This window comes from Malania oleifera, chromosome 1 (genome assembly GCF_029873635.1).
Source record: "Malania oleifera isolate guangnan ecotype guangnan chromosome 1, ASM2987363v1, whole genome shotgun sequence".
Lineage (NCBI taxonomy): Eukaryota > Viridiplantae > Streptophyta > Magnoliopsida > Santalales > Ximeniaceae > Malania > Malania oleifera.
The window spans coordinates 31,927,450-31,944,759 of NC_080417.1; the positions used below are offsets into that span (position 1 = coordinate 31,927,450).

Consider the following 17,310-nt stretch of genomic DNA (forward strand, 5'->3'; position numbering starts at 1 on the left):
TCTAATTTGCTGATATTCACTTTGCAAGTCAATCTTGAAGTACCAGCTATCATGTCAAGCATATCCTCAAGTCTAGGTATAGGGAACCTGTACTTGATTGTGAACTTATTGATGGCTCTATTACCCACTCACATCTTCCAAGATCCGTTCTTCTGGGGTTAGAAGAGCTCTCACTGCACAAGGACTAAGGTATGTCTCACAAAGCCCTTTTCAAGGAGTTGTACTTGCCTACTCAATTTAGCACACTTTCTTGAGTTTTATCCTATAACAAGGAAAATTGGGTAATTGTGAACCTCGAATAAAATCAATGGAATATTGAATGTCTTGCAGGTGGCAGCCACTGAGATGCTCTTTGGGTACTAGAAGAGAAAATTAATAACCCATACCTTGGGTGGATACTCACTATGGGAGCTATAAAGCATTAGAAGGACTTCTCGGATGATGATTGCTAAGAAACACCTAATTTTAAAGTTCTCTTATTCAAAGGCCCTATGATCTTGTTGAGACTTGTTGGGTTCTCTTGTTCCTAAACATGGGATCCTTGTCCTTTGGCTATTTAGGGTTTTTCAAAATGATCTTATCTTTGTTTCTAAACATAAAAGTGTTTTCTCTACCATGATTGGTCGCATAAAGATCAAAAGGGAAAAACAAACTTGGATTTTTTGAAAGCCAATGCTTGAATGAGGCAAGAAACCATTTTCATTGGCAGCACCATAGACTTGACTTGAGAATTAGCATCAAAGAACTCATTGGGGATGACAAACTCTAAAATAGAAATGTTTGAAGGACTTTGGATGTCTTCAAACACATTCATTTCCTTGTTTGTAGTGTCTTCAAGTTGAGTAACTTTGACATGATTAATAATCTTAGATTCTTTGTCTTGGTTGGTTGGTAGAGTAGACATCAAAATGATTTTCTTTCCATTATAGTGGAAGGCATATGTGTTCTCAAGTCTTTAAGACACACCCAAATCATCCAACCAAGGAGAACAAAGGAATACATGGCCAATCTTCATAGGTAGGATATCACACAAAACATTAAACAAATATTCACCCATTTGGATGGGAACCAAACATCTTTCATAAACATGTAAGGTGGTGTTATCAATCCAAGATATGTCATAAGGCTTTGGATGGGGGTTTCGGATAAAGTTGCATACGAATGACTCCATTTATGGAAACTACATTCATTGGACATCTTCCATCAATGATGATTTTGCAAACCTTTTCTCCACATTTGAGAAGGTCTTGAAAAGTTTGAAATTGTACCCAAAGTTTGGTAAATGACATTCCTTTTTCCTATAATTTGTCACCATGTTGCTGAATTTATGCATATACATGCTGCAGCTATATATCACAACCTTTTAACACAATTTCCCACAAGCCTTGCTCCCAATTTCTCAAAAACTATCTTTAATTCACTTTGATATTGATTGTCCTGCTGAAATGAAACAAATTCACGAAGAAAACTCACAAATTACAGCAAAAAAACCTGATTTTTGATGCTGATAGTGATGATTTCTAGGGTTTCGTGCCAAATTATTGCACTTTCTTACAATATATTGTGTCTGTGATATCAAGCTGCAGACAAATTATCATGGAGAAACTCTAAATTTCATGGCTGCAGGCAATTTCTCACGAGACAGGAAATTGCAGAAGACTCTGGGAGACTTTCTCACTCGCTTCACTGGAGGGTGAGTCGCTGGTGGTGAGATTCTGGCTATGAAACTTCAGGCGACTGCAGATCAGTGGGTGGGGAGCACATTGATGGTGGTGGTGTGATGAGAAAAACACAAGACACTAGGGATTCTTGAAGGCCGATGGCTGGAGCATGTTTGGCTGGCACGTGGGGGTTCCTCTGTTGGTCATATGGTGATGAAAATTGGAGGGTGAGCGTTTCAGCGGGTTCTGTTTTCAATATGATGAGTGGTGTTGCAGGAAGGGTTTGGAAGGTGGTTTTTTGAAAAATGGGACACGATTGGAATTTCTGAAAAAGTTTAGAAACTGCAGAACTGCTTTTCGTTTGTTTATATATGTGTGTGTGTGTGTGTGTGTGTGTGTGTATAAACTGAATTTTCAGAATAGAGAAGAGTCAGAGACAATGATAGAAGGGAAATAGAGAGACTAAAAAAGACAAGAAGGAAGAATGTAGAAGAATAAGAAGAAGGAGAAGAACAGAACATAGGCTGAGCAGAAAACCAGAGAACAAGAAGAGAAGAAAGAAGAAGCAGCAGCAGAGATGGAGGGAAAGTTACAGAACAGAGGAGGAGAAGGAAAGAAGAAGAAGAGAAGGAGAAGCAGCAGCAGCAGAGGGAGATAGAAGTTGCAGAACAGTTGGGGGAGGAAGAAGAGGAGAAGAGAAGAAGAGGGGAAGAAGAAGATTGAAAGGGAAAAGATGGAGGAATTGAAATGGAAGAAAGAGATCATGGTTGGGCTCCAATACCAAATGATGCAGGGGCAGCGCAAGGTTCTGCAGCCATGGTTTAGAAGAAATAGAACAGAGGAAGGGAGGGGAAGGGAGGAGAGAGGAGATACCAGGGGTAACTCAAGTTCAATCAACAATTCAAATTCATCAACAAGTGCCTATGTCCTGGCTTTCACACACTATTTATAAGAGAACCTCTAAAGACATGAAATTACACACATACCCCTAAAACTACGTTGCATTACAACCGTAACTCTGGAATACACAATTACTACAAACAAGCCCCCAACATAAATAATCCTAATATATGCAAACTACACACACATAGTAAACTACTAACTTAACCTCGCTATTCCTTAACCCTACTCTTCTTGATTATTCTCCAGCAAGGATCTTCCCAAGGTCTTGCTTCTTGTCCTACATCATAGATTTGTCGTGTTAATGGAGTGTGGCTGTCCTTTAGGCTTCTATATACCTAGTGCAGCCTTGGAGATCACATTCATGCTACTACCCCCATCTATAAGTAGATTGCATTTCCTATCCCACATCTGATGGGAATGTGAAAAATAGTGGTTTGCGTCCACTTCTAACTATTCATAGTAGTGGACAAGACACCTAAGGACACTAACATGGTTATTGTCCTACTCAAAGTCATCAAGAAGCTCACCTTCATGTCTTAGAGTACTCATGCCAGTTAGGCACGCCATCAACTCATGCACCAAAGCCAAGCCTTGTTGGGGACGATGAGCAGCTATGTGACCTCTAGCATGGCAATGGAGACACTGCACAGATGAGCTACTAGCTTGAGGAGTACTAGACCCACAACGAATAATGTGTTGCAGCTATGTCTTGTAGTACTCTCTCTAGGGGTGGATTGACGAGAGGGAAAAATTTGGATTGACGTGACTTGCTCACTTGAGATGACAACTTACAAGGGGTCTTGAGGTACTTTTTAATGGCAATAGCTTTCTCATAAGTTGCCTCTAAAGACTCAAATGAAAATGGGCCGACCTCTCTCCTAACAATCAGCATCATGAATTTGGTCACTGTGTAATGTGTGACCTCACCAATACCGTGGGCCTAAACAATAGCTCCTGAAATCACTAAAAAATAACTTGCTACAGTGATGATTTGTCAATGGTTCAAGAGGTTAGTAAATATTTGGTTTTATAGGAAGGAAGGGTACTTCTCTTTCAATTGTTGTCTCATCACTTGCCATTTGTTAATGGGCGGTTCATCTGACCACTAGATTTCTTGAACAGTTTGACAATACTTCTTGGCTGGTCTTACAAGTTTCATCTTGGCAAACCACACCTTGTCCTCCCCTCCTAAGTGGTACGACCCAATGTCACACATCCTTTTTATCCAATTCAAGAAGGAATTTGGTCTAATTCACCATCATGGATATGCACATCTATCTTGACCCTCTTAGTGATGTCTCCACAGTCCTTGTTGTCATGTCTAGGGGAAGGTGGAGTATGCCTATGGTTAGGTTGGTACCCTACATTGTCAAACTCATCAAAAGCTATCCTTTTCAAACCTAGATTCTGGGTTAACTTGAGGCTGGAGGGCCTGAACTGGCTGCTAGGCTGTGTTGGGGCTTGAGTCATTTTGTTAGGTGCTATAGGAACTCCTGGAGTGATTGGTCATACTGAATATAGGGACTCACTAGGGTGCTTAACTGATTGTCCTCAGCCATCTACTACATGGTGTTTACTCGACAACTTCACAACTTGTGTGAACTTGGTGAGATGCTCAAAATTTTGGTCTATAGGATCCGGAAGTCTCTTAGACAAAGATTTGGTATCATGTGGGGTAGTTTCCATGGGGGTAGTGTCAGTGATTTTGTTGGTGGCCATTGATGATGCAATATGGTACAATGATGCTAAGGAAGACTAAACTTGACTCCCAAGTTATGTGAACTCTAAAATTACTACAATGCACACACATTAAGCCTTTGTACATATGATGCACATGAGTTGATATGGTTGTACATAATATTACAAGAAGAGAGTCTGCGTATGAGCAAGGATTCAAGCAATGAATGAACCAATGGATTTAGATAGCCAACCCTGCCTAGTGGGACTTATGGCTTGGTTGGTTGTTTTTAAATGGTGACAAGAAACTTGGAATTATGCAAATCACTAATTTTCCTAACCATGTAAACATTAATCAAGACAAATGGAAGAACTTTGGTTACTCACAAAGACTCTAAGCACAAATTGCAATGAGTCTCAAGCTCTCAGCGCAGTCATGCAGATCTCAAACTCCCAATTTCTCTAATCCTCAGAAACAATCCCACAAATAGCAACAAAATTGGTTAGGATAGGGTGTTGCAGAGCAAAATTTATCCTCCAAAAATTATCAAGAGAAGCTAGATTTCTTCAAGCCAACATTAAAATCTTAAGAAGGAAAAGTAATTTGTTGCAATAAATCTCAAATGATCATAGTTGAGTCTCAATCAAAATCCTAGCAGACCTTTGAAAAACTGAAATTTGCATTGACACTCCAAAATCTTGTAGTATAGATCAAAATATTGCGAAAAGATCCAAGATATCATGTCTAACTCAATTTCTTGTGATTCTAGAAAATGCATGACTGGTAGTTGCTCACATGTATGTCTCTGGTGTGTGGAGCACATGTGCCTCTGACTCCTTTGGCAATGAAATTCAGGCTGGTGACATATCAAGGGGTGGTGATTTCAATTGTGATGGCGGTGTGTCAAGCAAAGGTCATAAAGTTTGGGATTTTGAAAGTAATGTTTGGCTGGCACATGGGGGTTCTCCGGTGATTAAACTGCGATGATGTTTCAAGGGATTTCCTTTAGGTGTGCCTCTCTTGAATGGTGATGAAGGTGCATTAAAAGTATGCCTTGAATTTAGAGTTTGAATTTAAGGAGCACAACCGTAAAAAGTTGCAGATGAATCTTCTGTAAATTTTATGAAAACTTTGTTTGTGCAACATTTTGAAGTCTTTGGAAGTGAATTTCAGTTGTTTGGTGGATGTGGTTTGAAACATTGTTTTTAGGAGTTAGAAATTTGATGGAGGATCAGTTACCAATGATAATTAAAGAAGACTGTTATTTTCTCTGCTACCAAATTGATGTAGGGCAATAAAGAAATAAAAAAGAGAGAATTGAGAGAGAGAGATAGAGAGAGAAGAAAAGGAGAGAAGAAGGGAGAAGAAGCAAGCTGCTGGACAGAATAGAGAATTAAGGATAGAGCAGAGAACATAACAGAGGGAGAAAAAAGAATAAAGGAGGAGAAAACTGGAGATCTTCTCAAAGATTTTAAGCAAAATAATGACCTTACAGGATTTAGCAAACTTGTCCTCAAGAAACATGTTATCACCGACAAGCTGAAGATGGGACACCTTCATTTCCTCCTCCTTTATGTGAAGGCCTTTGATCACCCCCTAGCCCTGAGCATGCATGTGCCATCCTACTCAAGGTATACACCACCAGTGGTAAATAAAAAAGGGGACAACGGATCCCCTTGAGAAGCAGAGAACGGATGTTATGGTAAATTGAGGCTTGTATATTAGGTAATGTGCAGGAAAGGTTTTGAGGAAGTATGGAGAAAGTGGTTCAAAGGTTGCTTTAGAATGAAAAATTTGTTAGTAGGACGCTCACGCTTATAGGGTTTTGGGGTGATTAGAAGCCCCTTTACGTGGGGAAGGTGGAAGTGTAGGTATCTCATCTGCTGTTTGCTGCTGATAACTTATTGTTTCTTGAGGACAATGTTGCTGAACTCTGTAATATCATTATCTTGCTTAAAATCTTTGGAAAGATCTTAGGTTTAAAGATCAACTTGTCCAAGAGTGGGGTGGTCGGTATAAATCTGCTCGTTGGGGACTTGAGAGAGTTATTGAACCTTGGTTGGCTGTGTTTCCTATGTGTGACTGCATTTTTTTCTTGGTTTCCTTGGGGATAATCCAAACTCCTCGGCCTTTTGGGACCTTGTGATTTAGAGGGTGGGTAGGATAGGAGGGCATATTTGTCTCTTTGTGCTGCATCGCACTCATTAGTGCCTCACTTTCCAACATCCATTTTTATTCCTTTCATTTAGAGTGCCTTTGAAAGTGGCAGGGGCTTTGGAGAAGTTGATGTGCAACTTCCTCTAGCTTGGTTTTAGGAGAGTAAGAGAGACCATCTAGTTAGTTGGGAGGTTGTTAGAAGACCCAAATTCGAAGGCAGAGTGGGGATTGGTAATGTGGCATCCAAAAACATCTCTCAAATTGGTAAATGGCCGTGGAGGTTTGAAGTGAACTCCCTATGGCACAAGGTGATTAAAAGTAAATATGGGCTCCATTGGAATGGGTGGGAGACTTGAGGAACCAGTATTATTTCTCCTGCATGCCCTTGAAAGTTCAATTCCAAGGTGGCGAGTCAATTTTTTTCTCACATTCGCTTCAAAGCAGGAAAGAACTATAAATTTCTCTTTTGGAAGGATGTTTGGGTGGGCAAGGACTCTTTGGAGCTGAAGGTGCCACTGTTGTTTGGAACATTCAGACTTCCATTTGGAGTCCTCTAGATAGGATTAATACGCATGATGTGCTACATTTAAGAAGTCCTTGCGTATCTCTTAGCCTTGACATGTGCTTAATGGTGTTGCAAGCCCAAGTGAAACAAATGCTCAACTTTTTCTACCTAAAAGGTGACATCCCATCATTGGAATGCTCTCTTCTCTAACTCTGGTGAAGCTTAGGTGGCACGTTGGAATGTGGGAGATATCTTGCTTGTGAGACATAGGGGTTTTGGCTTGAGTAGAAAGGACTGCGTTATTTGGACTGGAGTGGTGCAGTAGTCACTATCTTATGGGATTGCTTGGATTCAGAGGACCATAGGAACTTTTAAGGGCCACACAACGTGTCCTTGTTCATTATGGGATAGGGTGGTGTTCTTGCTTCTTTTTGGGCCTATTCTTTTGGCTTTTCTTGGGGTTTATTGTTGTGCAACCTTCAAAGAGATGAAGGCAGCTCTACCACAATCTTTTTGGTTGTTTCTGATTGTACCTAGATGACACCTTGTCCTCGTCCTCTTCTACTGCTTCCCTTTCTTCCCCTAAACCAGTTGCAGTCTTGCTGTTTTTTTGCAGCTTACTGTTAAACTCAAACTGTGGCCTCTCATGTTTGTGTAGCACTAGCACCTCTACCTCAAGTTGTGCCTTTATTGGTGCAATTATTTGTCATCATTTCATAGAGCCATGGCTTATTATTTAGTTATTAATTTTTTTTTCCTTATTTGCATTGATTGTGCTTCTGGTAAATGAACCTTTCATAAGGATCTTTGTATTATTTCTGACAATCCTACTTATCGTTCTTAACATGGTTATGTTAATTTTACCCATTCTATCAGCATATTTTTTGTTTTATTGTATTTCAATATAATAGAATATTTTTTTAATGAAACCTAGCTGGCTTTATCGTGTCTTGTCAATTTTTTCCAATAATTTAATGTCCCATTAATCAAAGTGGATGTGTCTCATCTCCACTTTGCGGATGATACCATGTTGTTTCTTGAGGACAGTGTTGCTAAATTTTGTTAGGTCATTACCTTGCTAAAAATCTTTGAAAAGATCTTAGGTCTAAAGATCAATTTGTCCAAGAGTTGGGTGGTTGGTATCAATTTGGCTTTAGAGATTTGGACAACTTCAAAACATTGGCCGGTTGTGTGCCCTTTGAATGGCTGCTTTTGTATCTTTGTCTCCCTCTTAGGGGCAATCCAAGTTCCTCAGCCTTCTGGGTTCTTGTGATTAAGAGAGTGGGTAGGAAATTGGCAGTTTGAAGGGCCGCACTTGCTTCTTAGAGGTTGCATTACATTTAATAGTGCTTCACTTTCCAACATTCCTATAAAATTCCTTTCTACTTTTAGAATGCCTTTGAATGTTTCCAGGGCTCTAAAGAGGTTGATGCATGATTTCCTTTGGTCAGCTCTTGTGAGAGGAAGAGAGACCATTTGGTTGTTTGGAGGTTGTTAGAAAACTCAAATCTGAACTGGGCTGGGGCTTGGCAACTTGGTACCCTAAAACATCTCCCTAATTGGATAGATGGTTGTGGATGAACTCCCTGTGGCACAAGGTGATTAAAAGAAAATATGGGCTCCATCAAAATGTGTGGGGTACTAGAGGAAGTGGCGTGATTTCTCGTGCATTGCCCTGGAAGTTCTTGTCCTGAGTAGCGTGTCAATTCTTTCCTCTCACTTGTTTCAAAGTGGGTAATGGTAATGAGGTCCAGTTTTGGGAGGATGCTTGGGTGGGAAAAGATTCTTTGGACTTAAAGGTGCCTAAGCTTCTCTCCACAATGCACCTATCAACCTTTTTTTTTGGGAGGATGGGGGGTGGGTTGTGTTCACTTGTGGGATTTCCACTCTTTTAATTATCTATTTTTTTGGGGCCAGAAATCTCAATAAAAGATAGATTGATGAGCTTACCACTTTGCTTTCCATGTTGGACCACTTTCTTTGTTCCTTCCAATGGGGAGGATGAGTTAGTTTGGAGGGAGATTCTTTGGGGTTGTAATCTTCTAAAATCATCATTTTCATCTCTCTTAAAATCCCATTCCTTGAACTTTTCCCCCTTGAGCCACATCATTTGGAAGGCTAAGGTTCCTTAAAAAGGTTTTGACCTTCATCTAGATGGTGACTTTGAATAGGATTAATATTCATGACATGTTACAAATAAGAAGGCTCTACATGTCTCTTAGTCCTGACACATGCTTGATGTGTGGCAAGCCCAACAAAACAAATGCTCAGTTTTTTCGACATTGTAAGGTGGCATCCTATCTTTGGAATGCTCTCTTTTCTTACCTTGGAGAAGCTTGGTGGAGCCTTAGAATGTGAGATGTATATTGCTCATGAATTTTTGGGGTTTGGGCTCAAGTAGAAAGTGCTACATTTATAGAATGGGGCAGTTTTCACTATGTTATGGACTCTTTGGATTGAGAGGTTTTAAGGTTTGCAGAACTTCCCTTGTTTACCATGGGATAGGATGGTGTTGTTGGCATCTTTTTGAACCATTCTCTCTCTCTCTCTCTCGTGGATTATTGCTGTCCGACCTTCTAAGGGATGGGAGGACAGCACTATTGTAATCTTTTTTGTTGTTGATCATTGTTCTTTGAGGACACTTTGTCCCCACCCCCCATCCTATTGTACATGGACTCGATTTTTATTAAACTTTCTGTTATCCAAAAATAAAAATAAAAATAGCATGAGTAGTTACGACCCATCCTTCATGCAGGTAATGTAAGTTGTAAGCTACTTAATTTTAACTTTTTACTATCAAGCCAAAAGCTAGAAGTAACCTACTTATTCAACAATATTTTATATACTCTAAATTTCTCTACTGAGTCAATGTGAGATAAACTCTCATCCTGGGCGATCAACCACCATGGATACATTGATAACTCGAGCCACTCTGCCTTTTGCTGTGCCATTCTGATTTCCATTTCTTGTTGGCTTACCAAAATTTCTTCAGCTTTATTCAACAGTGTCTCAGGCCAGGTCCTGGCCAGACTGCCTTTAGCTGTAGACCCTGCACTCTTTTCCTCTTTTTCTTGGTGCTAGAATATTATTGCGGATTTGCAGCTGCTGCTTTTGTGCCTTGGGTCTCACAGTTTCCTTCTTCATCCCACTCCTTTGTAGGTAACATCGTCTTGTGTCTCTGTCCTCCTCCCATCTCATTTCATTCAAGTGTTCATACAAAATTATATGCCAAAAAAGGATTTTTGCAAAGCATAGTTAAAAGTATCCATTATTGATAATTATTCCATAAACCTCTACCCCATGTTTGTGAGCTTGGAATTTAGATTTCTAGACCTTGGATTTGGATTTGTGCGGATTTGGATAAAATGCAGTATAAAATTGTACGAAGTTTCATCCAAATCCAAACAAATCCAAATACAAGGCCTGAAATCCATATTCCCAAACACAACCTTAAAATGCTTGGAAAAAAATTTCAAAAGTAGATACATAAATACTTCTGAGAATTCATCCCAACTCTAGTCCTATCAACTAAAAAAAATCTTATTGTTAACTTTCTTTTTTAATGCAAAAGAAAGGTTCTATTCAAGAGAATAGAAACATATATCTGAAAATTGAAGCTCTCAAGTAACTCTGAAGTCTGAATGTAAGTTATAGGAACTCCCTCCAATGAACCAGCCCATCAAGACCATAGTGAAGCTAAGAGAAATACCCATAAAGATCCTTGAATTCCTCTCCACTCTCTGGCTAAATACGTGACACCATAGCAAATAAATGCAGTTTCATTAACTCGGTAGTCCTTTGTACACCATAAACTGGAAGAACTTTAGAGAAACAACTATGTACAAAATTTTTGCACACCCAACCCTTTTCTCCAATGCTTAAAAGTTGATTACACAATAGTACCAGTCGCAGTGTTGGCAAAAGTGAGAAAAAATAGGTTCACTAACACAACATGCATATCATGTGACAATGCCCTATTAGGTCTCCTAGCTTGCAAGAAATTTTGGTATTTATCTTGTTGAGAATCATGCACCAACCAAACACCTTAACTTGCAGAGGAACCTTGGCCTTCCAAATGAACTTATCCAAAAGGAAAGGAATATCAGTTGGGGCTGACAAAAAATTTGCAGGAAAAATTACGAGGACAGTCTCTTGCCCATAAAAAAGACTAAAGAGAGCCTGCATGAATCAAGAACGGAATTCAAAGAATATTTTAGATAACAAAAAATTGTATTAGAGAAAGAAAGGAGTATAAACATGAAAAAAAAAAAAAAAAAGAAAAGAAAAAAAACAAGTAGAACAAGATATCCTCCCATTACAAAAGGAAAGCAGCTGAAGAAAAGAAACTAAATACAAGACAAATCAATAAAGTAATGCCAACGAAACCCACTGCATGCCTTCCAAAGGAACATGCCAAAGGAATCCATTTGATGATTATCAAAGGGACGTCAAGAAGACCACTCTGCTCCAAAGCATATTACTAAAGTGGCAAAACTTTTAAAGATTCTAGCATTTTTTTTTCCAACCAAGTGCTCCAAATAATAGCCATAACAGTACGACAGGACAAAACTTTCCTCTCTTTCCTCTTACCAAGACCTCCAAACATAATAACAAAAAAATGCCGGGCTCACCCAATTTTCTTCAAGTATACCAAACCAATTCCCAAGAGAAGGACAATGTAGAAACAAGTGAAAGCAAGTTTCTCCATTCCTGGACAGAGGACACAAATATCAGGACATAGGGCTTTTTAGTTCTTTGTTTTTCAAGGTAAATCATTAGTATTGATTTTCTCAAGGGCGGAAACCCAAGAAAAGTCTGTGATCTTTGAAGGAATTTTAGCTTTCTAGATAAGAGAACAAAGGGCTAAGGGGCTGACATTAGGATCATGGATCAAATGAGAGAAGGAAGATTGCAGGAGAAATCTTCAGAAGAATCAAGATAGGGTCATGGATCAGATAAGAGAAGGAAGATTGCAGGAGAAATCTTCAAAAGAATCAAGACTCAACACGTTTATCACTATGCACTTGGACACAAAAAAGAGTCAAGCATGTTAGTCATTAGTTTCTTTCTCGTTCCTCCCAAAGTGAAAATCCCTGGAAAGGGCACCCTCTTGTAAAATGAGGGAGGCAACAATAGGTGACTCATGAAGAACAGATAAACAAAACAAAAAGGGAAACCAATAGCCAAAGGCACATTCCCAATCCAATTGTCCTTCCAAAATCAGATTCTCTTCCCATTACCCACTTTATAATGAACATTAGGAAAGATATCGCCGATAGATTTGAGACACAAATTTCCAAGGATAGGACTCGATTAAGTAATATTAACTCCAGCTATAGCATCCCACTCATTTTGTGAAAGACCAAATTTACTATGAATAACCTTGTGTCAAAGAGAGTTAAGTTCTGAAGGAAAACACCATAGCCACTTTCCCACCAAGAAAATGTTTTTAGACACCAAATTACCTAGACCCAGGCCTCCCCAACCCAGACCCCAGAAAGCCGTCATCAACTTCTCTAATCTGTGGACAACTCTCAGTGGAGTTCTAGAAGGGATAACTAATTCAAAGGGATAGAAGATAGACAAGCATTAATAAGGGCAATATGACCCCTATAAAGTGAAAAAAGGGCTCCTTTCCACCTATCCAGCCTCCTAGAATTCTCTCAAGGACTGGGTCCCAAAATGAGTTTGTTGTAGGATTGCCCCTCGAAGGAACCCCTAAGTGGGTAATGGGCCAACTCAAAGGATTGAATTAAGAATCTCCCCATCGTTAAGAATTTATCATATACTAAGGTTTCTCTTTTAAGTGTGCTGTGTCGACTCACCAATAAAAATGTAAAAGTAGGAACTTAATGTCTAGAACTACTCTAAGCATGTCATAATTCTAACTTCACTTGGCATCCAATAATAATGTTAAAAAATCAAGAACTCAATGTCTAGCACTCATTTAACCTTGTTGTGATTATGAGTTTGCTCATTATTTCTTCAGTTATTTTTATTTTTGTTACATTCTATTATTTGTTCACTTCTAGAGTAATTCTTTATTCCTTTATAATATATCCTTTAGTCATCTCACTTTTTGTTTCTTAGCTACAATATAAATTGGAACTATGGATTACTTCCACAAACATGGGAAGATCCATCTTTCGCAAACTCAGAAGTTGAAGGGGCATTAGGAGATAATGATCCTGGTAAACCTTCCTCATACTGGTTCAATATTTGTCTTTCTTCTATCTTTTTGCCCTTTTGTTTTGTTAAATTATCAGTTTGTTCGATATTTATTGAATTTTCTATATGATTTGTAGTTGATGTTGTTGAGATTGGTGAAAGTCGAGGGAAGATTGGTCAGGTCCTTAAGGTCAAGCCCGTAGCTGCTTTAGCTATGATTGATGAGGGGGAGCTTGACTGGAAAATAGTTGCAATTTCAGTGGATGATCCAAGAGCTTCTCTAGTGAATGATGTTGATGATGTTGAGAAGCACTTCCCGGTATGCCTTGTTTCCCCTATGTGTGCATGGATCCCCCTAAGAACAGAGACATGCATACCTGCATCCACACCATGTTCATGATTTTTATTTCTATCTATTCGAAATTTGGAAACAATTTGTAATTAGAACTTTGTGTGAAAAATATGCAATTTTTTTGTTTTGTAATAATTGAAATTGGTAAGTCAAACAATGCCAATCCTTTTATTGATAACTATGGGTATTGTTTTAGAAACGTGGTTTTAGAAACACTTGCAATGAACAGATTATGTGGATGTGGAATATTTTTTGCGACAAAAAATAGGCTTACGTTAACATAATTTTAGAAATATGATAATGAACAGGTTTTGCGGATGTGGAGTATTTTTTTGACAAAAAGTAGGCTTACATTCTTTTCGCTAGCAGAAATGTTGTACCAATTTACAATATCCTTGTAAAGGGGGACAAAGCATCCAACGATTTTAATTATTTGTTTGACTCCCTAAAACTAATACCAAAGAGACCTTTCTATAGGCTTACAATGCCTGGAGAATAAGAAAACTAATTTTACTCGGAAATAAATGAAAATACTGCTATCCTAAAACTAATACCCTAGAATCATAAAGATATTACCCAATAAAAATAAATAAAATATCCTTAAAAAATAGAAAAAAATAAATTAATTCCCATGCTGTACTCTGTCACCTGGGACATGGCCTTTGAAATATCTAGGTAGCTTGTGACATGTGTTCTGGTAATAGTTTGAAAATAATCCAGGAGAAATTGAGTTGATAAAATGGTGAGAGGGCCTGTTTCTGATGAGCTGGTTACACATCAGTGCGCTACCAATGGCATTTCTGTATCCCCTAACCTTTTTTTTATTTGATTTTCTGTACTCAACTGGTTGGATATCATTCTTTTATAAAATCATAGTATTGTTTTGCAGGATTACTTTGAAAACATGTTGCTTGAGTAGTAAATCTAAGGTAATTCAAAAAATTTAAAAATTTTCTTAAATCTTTGTATATTCGGTAATTAGAGGCCATGGACCTGCTCTTAGGAAACTTGTTATGGTGGAAACTCTTATTTAATAGAAAGTCATTATATCCATGTTCCAGCATCTATATTTTGTCTGTTCTTAAGATATTCCATATTCTCTTTTTATTTTTTAGGTTTAGCTGTAGACGTAGGCCAGATATCCTTTCTTCAATCTTCAATGAAATGATGACATTGATGTCGAGAGAAATGGAGCAAAATTATGCAGCAATAACTGCCTGTCATGTTCTCTAGAGTTGGATGTTGGTTGCGTGTATCAATACATATGTTGGACTTCGAGTCATGTGTTTGGAGCTTTCATGAGACTGTTAAGGCAGATGTATGGAGCTGCTTGATCCGTTAGATATATATATATATATATATTTAAAATTTTTTTTTATTATCAAATCTGATGTTGTAATGAAAAATGGTCAACGGTTTAATTTAATTGATTAATATATAGTAGTATTGAGAATTGAGGAATAATCAGTGTCAAACATTTGAATGGTTGTCACTTGAATAGACTCCATGATTAACAAGAAAACCAAGCGATTTGGAATTTGAAATGGTGCTACCAAAGTCAAACCAGTCAACCTTTTTCTTTGGAAATTAATTATCAAGACTTGAATAATTTTACAGCAAATATGGCAAATCACTGTACAGCTGCAGCGACAGTTCAGAAAAATTCCATTGGGTCTAATCATGCTGTTATTTTCAGGGCACTCTCACCACAATTAGGGACTGGTTTAGGGACTACAAGATTCCTGATGGAAAACCTGCTAATAAGTTTGGTCTTGGCAACAAGGCAGCAAGCAAGGTAGGTATTTTTAATTTTTATCCCACGGTAAATTTTCCTGCTTAAATCCTTGTAAGAATGCTTGTTTCATGCATCATTTTCCTCCCTAATTAGGGAAGCCTCATGCTGCTAAAAAACTTTTCCTTGATTGGTAACTTTTTTTCTCCAAATAATTGCATATATGCTCACTGAATTTGAGTTTTTTGTATGATCTGGTTTTTGGTTTTATATTATTCAGCCAAAAATTTTCATAGATGCTTTATGTGTAGAACCTACCAAAAGTGAAATGATTTGCTGTATGACATTCTTTAATACCAGAAGCCTTTCAATAGGTTATCCTTCAAGTTTTTAAATGAGTTCATTGTATTTTTGTTTTTTGTTTTAAATTCTGATTTGGGAGTGAATATCTGTGACATAAACAGGATTATGCTCTTAAAGTCATCACTGAGACAAACGAATCCTGGGCTAAACTAGTTAAGAGATCCATTCCTTCTGGCGAGCTCTCCCTTGTGTAATTTCTGTTCGTAGATTTGTGGAGTTGGGTCTGCAGCAGACTACCACAACTAAGATTGCTGCTGCTGCTGGAGCTCTTGGCAACATATGGTACCTTTTTTTTGGCAGTGATGCAGATGGTAATATTTATTTGTTGATGTGAAAGAAAGATTTTTTTTTTTTGAGCAGGAAAATGTTTCCTCTCTTCCCTTGGTTTTTATTACACTATCCCATTTCATTGAATTGTAATGCAGATGTCAAAGTGTGACTCTGCAGGGAATAATCTCAGATGTGTATTTTTACTTAAAATATGATACCATCCCTTGTTTTGTTAAAAAGGGGAAATGGACTAGGAAACTCCTCCCATCAAAGTGTGACTCTGCAGGGAATAATCTCAGATGTGTATTTTTACTTAAAATATGATACCATCCCTTGTTTTGTTAAAAAGGGGAAATGGACTTGGAAACTCCTCCCACCATTTTGTTGGTTCTTCACCCACCCCCCCGGCAAGTCTTTTGACAAAGAGGCATGGAAGCTGTCAGGTGCAGCAACAACAACAATAACAAGCCTTAATTCCCATTAATTCACTCGATCAAAGGCATTTTCTTCGACTAGCTTAAGAGCTGTTAAATCTTTCCTCACTGCCTCATTTTCATGTTATTTTAGGTATATCCCCTTCCTCTTCTTGCACCATTAATAATGACTAGCTAGCACTGCATTTTAAATGCCCAAACCATCTAAACCATCTCTCCCTAATATTATCCTGTACTGGTGCTATGCATAACTTCTGGTGGATATATTCGTTCCTTAATTTATCCTCTTATGTTTACCACTCATCCACCTTAACATGCACATTTCAACCACTTACTAGGTGTCACGGACCGAATATTTGACACCTTTGTGAAGGTCTGTGTGGCGCTAGTTAAAGTACTTTTGTTTAACTAGCCAACCTAGCATTTACCACGATTCACCAACAAAACACTTTCATAGTCATTCAAAGAAGTGGAAATAGTAAGCAACTTATGAAAGCAATGGCACGCAAACAGTAAACATTGAAGTAACGTATTTCATTAATCAACACCTCCATTAGCAATATGTGTCTAGTGAGGGAGGTAGGTAGGTTAAACACATTTACAATAGCTAGTGAGTTTTACAAGTTGATGAACACTTACCCTCCCTAAAGAGCTTATTATGCTATTCTCACTCTAGCACTAGGAAGCATCAATATGATCGAGGAGTCATACTCCCCTTTTTAGCCTAGGGAAAAACTATCTCTAAAAAATAACCCTACACTAGTTTTACATGATGGAAAAGCCCATCCCAAACGCATGAGACAAGTGGCCATAGCCAAGCATAATGCCCTGAACAAGCTTGGCTCGTGATGCTCCCCCACTTATGCGGTCGATGTCCTTGTAGACTTTGACGCTAGGTACACTTCTACTTTGTCCACAAATGGTTGCATATCTTCTACAGAAACCTAGATGATTTCTTCGTTGCCAAGGCCTCTCCACTTCACTAAGAACTCTTGCCCCTTCTTCCTTAAGGATGCGAACTCTCTGTTTGCAAGGACGTCTTCAACTTCTTGTATGTCGGGTTGCACTATCTTCACTTTTTCTCTGG

The 17,310-nt window shown here is 38.4% G+C and overlaps 1 protein-coding gene across 2 annotated transcripts in view; it reads left to right on the forward strand.

The window, feature by feature from the left end:
• Window positions 1-16,137, forward strand: part of LOC131154695 (soluble inorganic pyrophosphatase 6, chloroplastic) — a 28,016-nt gene extending 11,879 nt beyond the window's left edge. For both annotated transcript variants that reach the window (XM_058107531.1, XM_058107530.1), the window contains exons 4-7: window positions 12,995-13,095; window positions 13,210-13,391; window positions 15,121-15,219; window positions 15,621-16,137. In XM_058107531.1, the coding sequence (XP_057963514.1) occupies window positions 12,995-13,095; window positions 13,210-13,391; window positions 15,121-15,219; window positions 15,621-15,713 (475 nt within the window). In that variant the 3' untranslated portion in view covers window positions 15,714-16,137. The remainder of the gene's footprint in view (window positions 1-12,994; window positions 13,096-13,209; window positions 13,392-15,120; window positions 15,220-15,620) is intronic.
• Window positions 16,138-17,310: the final 1,173 nt, after the last annotated feature.